At 40.6% G+C, this 12196-nt stretch overlaps 1 protein-coding gene across 2 annotated transcripts; it reads left to right on the plus strand.

Annotated features, from left to right (window-relative positions):
- The first annotated feature begins 553 nt into the window (after positions 1 to 553).
- Positions 554 to 10537, plus strand: vstm4a (V-set and transmembrane domain containing 4a). 2 transcript variants are annotated; one of them, XM_031304432.2, is made up of 8 exons: positions 554 to 573; positions 2578 to 3030; positions 5982 to 6035; positions 6130 to 6237; positions 6365 to 6398; positions 6533 to 6684; positions 9096 to 9163; positions 9941 to 10537. In XM_031304432.2, exons 2-8 carry the CDS (start codon positions 2625 to 2627, stop codon positions 10091 to 10093), a joined length of 975 nt encoding a protein of 324 aa, XP_031160292.1. In that variant the 5' UTR covers positions 554 to 573; positions 2578 to 2624; the 3' UTR covers positions 10094 to 10537. The 2 variants fall into 2 exon arrangements, with proteins under 2 accessions (XP_031160292.1, XP_031160286.1); XM_031304426.2 differs by lacking the exon at positions 554 to 573 and adding an exon at positions 1023 to 1279.
- Positions 10538 to 12196: the final 1659 nt, after the last annotated feature.

Genomic DNA, 12196 nt, shown 5'->3' on the forward strand with positions numbered 1-12196 from the left:
GTAAGTCACTTTGGATAAAAGCGTCAGCTAAATGACATGTAATGTAATGTATTGTTGATCCCCTGAGAAGCAGTAACCTGCTTTGACCACAGCAGGGCAGAGGAGAGCGATTCTCCACTGGAGAAAAGATTTGAACTTGAGACTTATGTAAAGGAAAACTTTTGGGAAACCCCAAGTAAAAGATGTAGTTCAGAAGACAATGTTTCTACACAGTTACCATAACTATTATTTTGACACTTTTACACGACACTCAATTGATAAAACTTGTAAGACTTATCTTTTCAAAATAAAATATTTTGTCAAGGTTAGAAATATTAAACCCCATTATCAACCTAGCCAGTCCATTTTCCACTGAATCCATGCTTTCCTGGAGAATCCTACATACGACCTGAAGGGTTAAATCTGTTGTGTAATTCCATTTGGCTTTGGCAGAGCTCGAAGCGCCAGCAGAAGCCCTGCCTCAGCAGTTCAGTCTGCCCAATAAAGCAGCAGGCTTCATACCACTGGGACAGTCTGACAACCACAGCCAGAGACAAGCCCATGCCACTCTGACCAGCAGCCAGACAGGGAGAGGTTCCTGCACACACACACACACACACACACACACATAAATGCAATAACACATGCATATACACACACACACACACACACACACGCATGCATGACGCACACAAAGCTCACATAAATGAACATTGCTCTTTGTAAACTTTATTGTGAGATGTCAGTTGAGGATTATCACTATGTACACACTATGCATTTTGAGCGCTTTACTGTATATGCTTCTCCAAATGACACACAATATGAAAGGCGCATGCACACACACAAACCACGAGACTTGACCATCGCTTTAGAGTTCTGGGGTTTGGGGCTTTTGTCCAAGACTCCTCACAGGAACACAGGAAATGACATTTCCTACGTTTTGCAAGAGAGAGCGAGAGAGAGAGAGAGAGAGAGAGAGAGAGAGAGAGAGAGAGAGAGAGAGAGAGAGAGAGAGAGAGAGAGAGAGAGAGAGAGAGAGAGAGAGAGTGTACTGGGAGAGTGAGTGGGAGTTTCTAAGTGGAAACAGAGAATTTTCTGTTTCATATTACACAGAAAAGAGGAGAAAGAGGAGAAGAGTTAATGGTGGGTAAGGGCTCTGGTGGCTTGTCCAGCCAGGCTCTGTTTTGAATGTAGCTGGTTGTGTAAGTGCTGTGCAGTTTTCTGGGTTTATGGATTCGTTGACTGTGGAAAATGTACTTCTCTATAGTGGTCCTTGTCCTGACTAAGGCTCTGGTCACAGGTAAGTTCACCTTGTTTACAGCAATAACCAGTAAGAAAGTGAGCAAGCTGGCAAGAAAGAAAGAGAATGTGTCTAAACTAGTAACTTGATCTATCATCTAAGAAACACCATTGTGAACCATATATTTTGAGTTTATTATGGAGCATGAAAAACATGACAAACATACAAAAAAAACACAGATCTTAACAGTCATCGTCTACAACAACCAAAACTTGCAAATGCTTTAATTATTTCTACATTATTGAAAATATTGATGAAGCAGAAGGTGTTTTGCAAACTGGGCAATTTGGGCAATTTGGGCAAATATTTTGTTTAAAATCAAACCAGTTGTGGAGTTAAGCGAGTTTGTTCCCTGTGATCAGAGAAAACCTCAGTATAATTTGCATTCTATAAACTGCCATAAAGTGGACTTACAACTCATATTTCCTGCCCTATAATCTTTTGGTTATGCTCAGTTTTGTATTTGGTTTGAGTCCCTGTCACTGCTTTTGTTGTCAAATTAAATAGTGTAGGACAGACCCCGAGGGAGATTCCACAACTAACACAGCAACAAAATAAAAAACAAAACAGCAAGGCAGCCCAGATGGTCCCTGTTATCTTGTCGCGTTTCTCTTGGCCTGTTTCGGGCTGTACCGTACTGAAGATGAATGTTTCCCACCTGTAGATTCTCTTTGCCTGTTTGATCATACATATTGTGTTCAAACTCCAGACCTGACCCAGCTGGCAGCACAATAAAAGTACCTTCAGGGAAGTAAAATAGGTGCACACAAAGTATGTTTTAGTTTTCTGATTCTCAGTCCTCTTGCACTTTCTAGCTGTGACAGACCAAATTCCCATCCAGTGATGGAATGACATATATAAGTAGAACCAAAGATAGTGTGGAATCCAAGCAGCCACTGTGGGTGTGCATATAAACGTGCTTTGTCTAAATGCTACAATTATGTTTAATTGGCGGGAAATCAAAGATCTTGCCAAAATTAACTCAGATTTTTCCCATGTGGGGTTCATTTGCAATTACTAATTTAACTAGCAGGGAGGGGTCACACAAGCTACCAGATCACAGTATTCTGAGTGTCCTTATGTTTCGAAAAGCATACGTTTTATGATTTGGCTTGATTTTATTCATCAAAAAACAGAACATGTATAACATACAGAGTAAATATTAACAATGCATAATACAATAAGCACACACACAAAGAAACACATTCAATAGAGTATAAGATATTTGTATGCAAAACAGAAAATAACAAAAAATGACTGTACATACCAACTGTACTGCTTGTGTCTTTTGTCAACAGAGGTCTGTCATGGCCTGAATGTGACAGTGACCCCTGGGCCTGTTGTCATGGTAACAGAGAAAGACAATGTGACACTCTCCTGCCTGGTATCTCAGAGGAAGAGGAGCGGCAGCGTCCTCATCCTACGCTGGTTCCTTTCTCCTCTTGCTGCTCCCACTCTCGTGCCTCCTCCCTCCTCTCCATCCCGCTCTCCTCCTGCAATCGAGCCCTCTCAGGTTCTGATTGTGAAGATGGGCATAAAGAAAATTAAGCTGTACGGGAACTACACCCGTCGTTTCCCCCAGCTAAAGTTTCGTCTGTATGAAGAAACGGAGGGAGAGTTGTACCGGTTGCGGATTCTCAATGTGACAGGGACGGACCAGGGTTTCTATACCTGCAAAGTTCAGGAGATTCGCAAACACAGAAACACATGGAGGGCATCGTCCAATGGTACCAGCACCACACAGCTGACAGGTAATAAAGGTGTAGCCTACTTTAACACACTCTGCTCTCCATATCACATGTGTCTGTCTGTTGAAAGGGCCCTTAAAGGCACTTATTGCACTATTTCTAGCAGAATAGGATAGGATAGGTCAGATTGCATTAAACGACACAGTAAAAGTGTGAATTGTGTCATACACCATTTGGCCTTTGACAAAAAAATATGAAGAAAGTATTTTACATTTCTTTTTTATATAACTTTGCGCAACCCTCGTCACTGACAAAAGAGGATCAAATGCAAATGGGCCTCCGGTGAAAAGGTTTTCTATGGAATATTCCTTTCCAAGGAATTCCCTTACAGCCGCACAGCTGAGGCATGCTGTCCATGTTATCTGGCAATGGAAATTACCAAATGAAGGAGGAGCAATAGTTTTTATTAAAGGACAAAGGCCAAATAGAAATGTGTAGCATATATTTTCTGACTCGACCTGCGCTCTGCTGTAAGTAGTGTGTGTTTGAGTGTGACCCCAATCCTCTGGCATTTCCATCTCAAAACAATGAGCTCACACAGCCAAACCACACTCAACAATATCACTCTGTGTGTCGATGGAGTGTGAGGAGTAAAAGTGTTGCTGAGCTGGCTACGTTCAAAAACTCTATAACACATGATGTCAGCATTCTGGGTTTACTTTTATGCACGCCTCAGGAGAAAATGTACTGGAGAATTCACTTGCAGTGGAACAATGTGTGGCCAATGTGTGATAAACATCTTGAACTAATCAGGTTAAGAACTAATTTAAATCTGATGCAGTAATAAATATGTCTTTATACAGTACGATCCTTCATCTGATTTAACTGGATTGATCAACAAGGAAGCCGTCTGTCACTGTGGGATGCAACTGATAAAAGGGGTTCAATAGAGATGTAAGACGTTGCTATACTGTGCTATAAGCGTGACTACACCTGACACAGTTGAACAGTTTACCTTTCACTAGTTAAATGCCAGAAAAGCTTAGTTAGAGTTGGACAAAGCCATCTGACAACGCCCTGCCCTATATTCAGGGAAATGTCGCACTAAGGAAGCCACACAACCTCAGGCATCTCCGACATGCATTGACCACAGATCCAGAAACCCAAGAGCTGACATTATAAGTGTAAACAAAGAGAAACCTAAGTTGTAACTATTATCCAGGTAACCCCTCCGTCTGCAGATCTCAGAGCAAAGGCCACACCCCACTGAGATAATTAGACTAGTCTTATTCAAAAGACTTTGCACGGAGACAAGATGCTTGCCCTCTCCCACATCTCTAAATCCCCACTTCAGACCTAATGGTTGAGTGATTTCTGGTGCTTTTCTAAACTGGAAAAATGAGCAGTCAATCTGTACTACAATCTTACACACTTTTGTCTGACTTCAGGTTTCAAACCCTGCCAGTTTCAGCGGATGGTTCATTTTTCTGAATCCTGCCTTCACGGCTGGATTGATGGGAGGAAAGCAGATGAGCCGAAATATGTACCTGATGGTTTTCTGCGTTTTTTTGTTGTTTTTTTTGCATAAACTTGAGCTTGTGTAGACACATCTGTAGAGAGTGTGTCCTTTAATAGCTCCCAACCAACAGCCAACCTGTTAACCTGGGGCTGGTGCACAGATCACATTTGGGGTTTAGCATGTGGTTAACCACAGTGTAAAGGTCAGATATGTGGTTTACTTACATTAACTGCTAACTGCTCAAATTGTCAAGAGATGCCTGTAGCCCATCATCTCATCAGTTGAGTTAGACTACAATTTGTCTACTTTACAATTCTGTAATTACTTGTCATCTTGTGGTAAACAGTGGTTGGACAAAAAAACAGGAACACCATACAATTGAATGCAGTCCAATCAAACAAAATGATCATAGCATTTAATTAGCTAGTCTCAACACAAAAAAATTACATTTAAGATTTAGAAAAAATCAGCATATTACAGGGCTCTTGTATTATACTACACTGTTATAAAGCCTCCATTTGATGTCTATCTGCTGATTAGATTTTTTTTTTGCTCCTCATTTTTTTTCTAATATATATATATATATGCATCAGTCTTGTTTCTTGGACTGATGCATATTTTAGAAAAAGAATGAGCATAAAAAATCTAATCAGCAGATTATATAACATAACAGAAGTAATGTGTTGAGATTCTAAAGTGTATCTTCTCCTGCCTTTACTGCCTGTAAAACTGATCACTGAAACATCTGATACAGTTTCTCACGTTTGCTCACAACAGCCATTGTGTTGCTGCCTGACATTAATTACCATGATATTCAGACGGAACGGCAGAGACCACATTTGACATTTTTGCTGCCAGTCCAGTGATCTGGAAAAAGGCTAGAAGCCAATTAGAGTTAATATCTTATCATTTCTTATTAATATGTTTATCAACCTGTGTTTAAAAGACATATTAAAAACTCATTACGGGAAGCAGAGACTAAGTAATTTATGTGCAAAGCCTCTGCAGTATTCACTCTCCTCAACCTCTTGCTAAATACCCCTGACCTATATACAACCCATCATTCATTGACACACACTGACAACAACTTCCTTATTGGTTCCCTTTTCACATTAATAAGCACACAAAGAAAATTGCAACATTAAACGATTGTGGAGTGACCAACAAAAGGAAGTGGAGATGCAGAGCAACGGGGAACCCCCAAAAACACTGTCCAAGAACAGCAATACAGCCAGGCCTCTGTGTGTGTGTGTGTGTGTGTGTGTGTGTGTGTGTGTGTGTGTGTGTGTGTGTGTGTTGTGGGTTTGGCTGATGCTGCAGCAGAATCTCCCTTTATGAGTGCAGTTTTGATATTTCTGGAAACCACTGAGGCTGTCTGCTGTGTTGCGCCAGTGCCCTCAGACAACAGCAATTTACAAATATACTTTGTCTCAACACAGTTTTCTACTCTCAACAAACTATTTTTGCTGACTTTTTAAACCATTTTTTTCTTCAGTACACTTCACTCTCGAGGATGGTAGCAGTAAAGGACTGTGGCGTTTATTTGCAGGTACTGTTTTCATATCTAGTCCTTCTGTTTCACCTCATCATACACAAGTCTTACTTTGACAATGCCACTGTTCTGATGTCTGTCTGTTTTGTAGATGTGTATCTGTGCGCTGTGCTGATTTGCTCTCTGGGCCTGCTGTCCATTTTCCTGTTCTCTGTGGTTCTCACCTGCCAGTACTTTCACAGAAGACAAAGGCTCAAAGGTAATAAAACATCATTTGTTTTACTACAGTAACCCCACATTTATACCTTTATCTTGCAGTTTTCCTATTCAAAACAATAACTGGATGCCTTTGCTGAGTCACCAGGATTTTTCTACTTTCTCCACAGCCAGTTACCTTCTGGTCAAGTGTCCAGAAAGCAGGTACAGTTTTTTTTTGTTTTTTTTAAACTAGTGCTAAAACAATTTGTTGATTAATTGCTCAGTCAATTTACAGAAAATTAATCAGGCACAATTTTGATAATTAAATTTTAAAGTATTGCTTTTGCTCCATGCAGCTCAGGAGAGACTGTAACCAGCTTCAGCAGTTCCTCCAGTTCCTCCCCAAAAGCCCAAAGGAAAGACACAAGACAGAAACCTGACAGAAGAATAACAGTAACACCACCTAAACTACCCAAGGAGCCACCACCATACATACCACACCACAAAGGTAAAATGACATTGTGAGGGCAGGATGGAACCTCTGGGAAAAATTAAAGTGCTCATATTATGCTCATTTTCGAGTTCATAATTGTATTCAGAGGTTGTACCAGAATAGGTTTACATTGTTTTCAAAAAACATTGCTGCAGCTCCTCTTTTCACCCTGTGTGTTGAGCTCTCTGTTTTAGCTACAGAGTGAGACATCCCACTTCTGTTCCATCTTTGTTGGGAGTCACAATGTGCACATGCACAGTAGCTAGGTAAGGACTACTTGCCAGTCAGAAGCAGATGAGGGAGTGTCATGCTAGCAGCTAGGCGAGCATTATAACGTGTTAGAAAATGACGCACGTTCGTCACGGAAGTAAAGGCTGGACTACAATAGAGCTGTTTGGAGCAGTTTGTGAACATTGTTTTCTCTGGAAGATGGTAAGTGCCTTTGGGGTGGACTTTGGGCTTTTTCACTTTGTAAACCTATAGCGTGCACAAAAAAGATATATAACACAATAAAGGAAACCACAAAAGGGAAAAAGCCAAAAAGCATTATATGAGCACTTTAAATTCTTCAGTGGTTTCCAACCATAATGGCTTGTGCCCTTTTAAAATAAAGCAAAGTCTACTTGTGACCCCATGTCACAGGTTATGGCCTCAGTGTGGACATGAGTTATGAGCAATTTAACCAAAGAGTAATTTTCCTACTTAGAATGTTTCATTTAAATGGTTTATATCAGCCTGGAGAGGTAAAATTAGCCAGTATTTCACAAAAATGTGAAATCTTGAAAAGAAAAAAACCTGATTACTGTATTAGAGTAACAGGGGGACTGAGAGAGGCTCCAGCCCCAAGAAAAGGAATTAGTGAGTAAAGAAAACAACAGTAAATTAAAGCTGCAAGCAGCGTTGGACGGGCCCTCGCGCCTCTGCACGCGTCGGGGTTACTGGCGGACGCTGTTCCTTGCGACCGTGCATTTGCGTGGCACTCAGACACTGCAAATCATCACCAATGAAAAGGGAACTCTCTGCTGAGTTCAATGATACCTCACACAAGACTCTACGTCATACAGTTCATTAGCTGTGAAAGGGGGCGTGGCCAAAGCATAGGGGTCGGGGCAAACCTTTACCAATAAAAAAGGAAGTCTCTGCTGAGTTCAATGATACCTCACACAAGACTCTACCTTAAATGGGTCACCAGTTATGAAAGGGGGTGTGGTTTAAGCATAGGGGGCGGGCCAAACCATCAACAATGAAGAAGGAAGTCTCTGCTGAGTTCATTGATACCTCACACAAGGATCTACCTTAAACGGTTCAAATGTTATGAAAGCGGCGTGGCTTAAGCATAGGGGGCTGGCCAAACCATCACCAATGAAGAAAGAACTCTTTGCTGAGTTCAATGACACCTCACACAAGACTCTACCTTAAACGGTTCAAATGTTATGAAAGGGGGTGTGGCCTGAGTAAGTGGGCGTGGTTAAAGTATAGGGGGCGGCTCTGTATCACATGTAGACCACACATAATAAGTTTCATGTAAATCGGATGATGTTTGTCATATAAGGCTGATTTCCTGTTGCCAGCGGGGGTCGCTATGACCAAAAGTCAATTTTGGCCTATAAATGTCCTCAGGCCTCCTCTAGGAGGAGTTCGTTAAAGTATAGAACCTTGACTTTTAGGCCTACTTCCTGTTGCCACTAGGGGGCGCTATGACTTTGAGCCAATATCGGCCTTTATATGTCCTCAGGGTTGGACTCTTATGAATCCTGAAAAGTTTCGAGCCAATTGGACAATGTACACTCAAGTTACACCCACTTCAAACGCACAAAATGGCCCCCCCGCCACAGCCATGCCCTATGACGAAAAGTTTTTCTTTTAATAACTTTTCATCTTTAACGTCTTAAGATGGCACAGACCAAATTTGAAGTTGATCGGATGAAATCTCTAGGCAAAATGGCGGACTTCCTGTTGGGTTTAGGGTATGGCTCCAATGATCTTTTTTGTACATCTTGACATGCTACATATGTGTACCACGTTTTGTTAGTCTACTTTAAACTTACTGTAGGGGCTCAATTTCTTTAACTTTGTAGGGGGAGCTAGCGAGCCATTTTTGTGCGCCTATTCCCAAAACCCTTAAAATATAACATTTTTCACCAGGCCTGATGTGTGTGCAAAGTTTGGTGAGTTTTTGAGTATGATAAGGTCCCCAAAAAGGGCGAATGAAACTTTATACTGCATTTGGGTAAAATCCTGCTGCGTGTATTGTCTGAGGTAGAATCAACACTGATGCTGACAATGACAGTATAAAGCTCTTACTTTGGTTTTAAACTACACCTTGACTAGGTTTAGAAGTGGTTGTAAAGGACCACAGTCATATTTGTGAGTTCATTCCTCTTGGCTGTTCTTTTTGAGTCATTAAGGTTGTCTCGGTTTTTCAGTGCCTATTGCTGCAAAGAGACCTCAGAAGCCCAGAAGGTTAAAGACTCAGCTCAGGAGTTCTGCCACTGTGAGTTCTCACCTGTCATACAAACACCAATGTCCACTTCCTCCATAAAATCAATTATAAAGCATATGCACTTATATATACATATATCTGTTAAAATGTATTAACATTTTGAAAAGATGTTTTTTTTCATGCACAGAGTTATTGTTATTGAGGTACATGCAAGAGGGAATTTGTCTCACGACTGCATGATTGTCTAAAGGAGTTTATTGCCGTCTCTTCATTCAGTTATGAGTTTGATAATTCTATTTAGCTTTATTGCTTCTCAAACACAATTATTTATTTAGAGTGCTTCATTGGTTTTATATCTACAATAAAAATGTCAAACAAGTATATACAGCAGAAAACTACTAAAACTAAGGATCATCAGTATTTCTACATTCTTGTGATTGTGAAGTGAAACGAAGCTCCGGAGATGTGAGCGTTTCTTTTGCACGAACATACTGATTGGATTAGTGCAACTAGGAGGATCTGACGATGTTGGATAGGACTCCTATTGTACAACATGTTTTTTGGGTAAACTGGATGTTCCAAGAGGTCCTGTAAACACATACTTTCTGCAGCTGAAAAGCACTAAGGGGATGTTGATCATGGGAAAGTGGAAGAAACTACGGTTTGCTGAAAAAGATTAAATACATACACTTCCTATATACATCTTTTTTTCTGAAATGTCTATATATATATATATATATATATATATATATATATATTTCCCTTTTTTGCCTTATCTCTGGGTTAAATTCCGTTAAGTTTATCTCACTCTTTCCCTCCCTCCTCCAGCCTCGAATACCACAGGAGGATAGTCTGACATATGCAGAACTGGAGCTGGTCAGGCCGAGGCCCGAGCCCCCAGTCTCCTCCAACCCTGACCCCACTCCCTCCAGCCCTGACACGGTGTACGCTCAGATCCTCTTCCAGGAAAAACAGCTGTAAACACAGCAGCTCTGGACAGATGGATGTCATGGTACCTCCCAGTGAGGCCAACTGAACTGAGTGGCAACCAGAGAACTATATTTATGAACTATCAGTATGGCATATAGCATTTGTTTTTTTGGCTGTAAGTACGCTACAGTACAACTGTTGGTAAATGAGGGTTTTGTGTTTCCTCAGCGCAGTTCCATTCCAGCACAGCAGTTTCTGGGTCTTATAATTCTGTTGTTTTGTTTGTTGGCATCGCTGGCATGTGAGCCAGATGTTTATAGAACGCTCTTACTGTTAACTATTCTGTATAAACTCAGGAGACTGTGTGGAAAGAAACCGTTGTCCAGGCTCTCTTACTGAAGTATCATAAGGCACTGTACCACTTTTTAAATGCATTTATAATTACAGAACTAATACACCAAATTAATAAATATATGCCTGGGTCTGATGATTCATATAAATACAGTTTTAAATGATCTCTTCTAAGTGGATTGGATTGCACTTTGTCAGATTGATCTATAATTTGTCTGGGGGTCACAAGCAAAATCTGTTTCACATAAAAAAGACAAAACAATGTAATATTACAGCTGCAGTGCATTCAGTGATGCTGCAGGTGGATATTGCAACGGCAAATATGAATCCTGGAAGCAGCACGCATTATGCTCAAGCACCCAAGAAAGGTGAAGGGTGTAGGCCATTCTGTGAAGGTCAATGTGTGAAAAATGGTTATGGAGACAGAGGTGCATGAAGAAAGAGAATGATGCGCATCCACATCCTTCTCTCTGTGAGTGGGAGAGATGGAGAGAGAGACCCTCATCCCCCACAGCTCAGACTCACTGACTAGAATGAACCCACTAATGACTACATTTATTCAAATTAGAATAATTGTAATCATGGTTAATAATTAGCTTTACAGTGCATTATAATTGGGTTAGACTACAAGATGGTTCTGCCTAGGTGCAATAATTTATTTGATTTAATTATTCTGAGGAACCCAATGGTTTGACATTTCATATCATAAAACCAGCGATGTAGAGAGAATGGAGATGGCCGTTAGCTTTAGAGAAGGTCATTGCTCGCTCTCTGGGAAAATTATGAGGACTATTTTCCACTCTATTAAGCTACTCCACTTAGCACAATTAGCCACACACACAAAAGGTTAAAGAGAGAGACCTCTTCCTTTATGATAGAGAGGAGTGGTGCATGTGCATTAGAGAGCAAGCAAGAAAGGCAGACACAGAAATAGAGCAAGCCTCCACAATCTAGACAATCTACTATCATTTAAAACGCTAACTTATTTATTGGAATATCAGTGCATTGATATGTCAGTATTGTACTTTTCAATGTTTAAAAAAGGGTTATAATGTCTCTTCAAATGGGTCAGATTTACCCAGGAGTATGATGCTGAGGCCCTACAGTGATTAAACAGAGATTGAACAGTCTGATTTGTCCTTGGTTAACCATAAACAGACAGACAGACAGACAGACACACACAGACACACACACACACAACTTGTGAAGGATCATGGTACCACACATGGAAAAGCAGTCAAATGCTCAATACATTACAAAGCAGATTGAAAACACATTGTGGACAACAAAAAGTTCAGTAAACTATTCACAACTAACTAAACATCCAGAATTGTTCATACCACAAACATTTACCAAAGCAAAACACTACAACCCCCGTAGCACAAAATGCTGACGTGTGCATGCCATTCTTTTTATGATCATGGATGCTTGTTGTGCAGATCGTGAGAATTGAACTGCTCCAGCTCTACAATACTATTAAAAAGCTGTTTCTCAGGGAACGTTGGCTGAGCATGCACGCTCTTGTTCATCATTCATACAATTCCTCTCGTTTTCAGCTTGAAGCTGCCCAGTGGCCCATTATAAGCTTTACTGGAGCAGCAAGGGTTAATTTAAATGATTGTTTTGAAGTGAGTTAAATGCTTGTTTACCCCTTCACATTCCTCATGCAAATTCACCCCAGCAGTTGTGGAGATCTCAGGTTTCATCTTTATGATCTCAGATGAAATAAAATAAAATCCTGGCCAACCTAGATTTCAGTCATAATCAAAATCACAGAGACTCACAGGAGACAATTTATGCAGA

This window comes from Sander lucioperca, chromosome 15 (assembly GCF_008315115.2).
Source record: "Sander lucioperca isolate FBNREF2018 chromosome 15, SLUC_FBN_1.2, whole genome shotgun sequence".
NCBI lineage: Eukaryota > Metazoa > Chordata > Actinopteri > Perciformes > Percidae > Sander > Sander lucioperca.

Excerpts from the sequence above, each read along its gene's own strand:
- vstm4a (XM_031304426.2), top strand. The coding sequence starts at position 1,231 with ATGTACTTCTCTATAGTGGTCCTTGTCCTGACTAAGGCTCTGGTCACA. Across the intron at positions 1,280-2,577 it reads GACTAAGGCTCTGGTCACAG|AGGTCTGTCATGGCCTGAAT; the intron begins GTAAGTTCACCT and ends TTTTGTCAACAG. Across the intron at positions 6,399-6,532 it reads GTCAAGTGTCCAGAAAGCAG|CTCAGGAGAGACTGTAACCA; the intron begins GTACAGTTTTTT and ends TGCTCCATGCAG.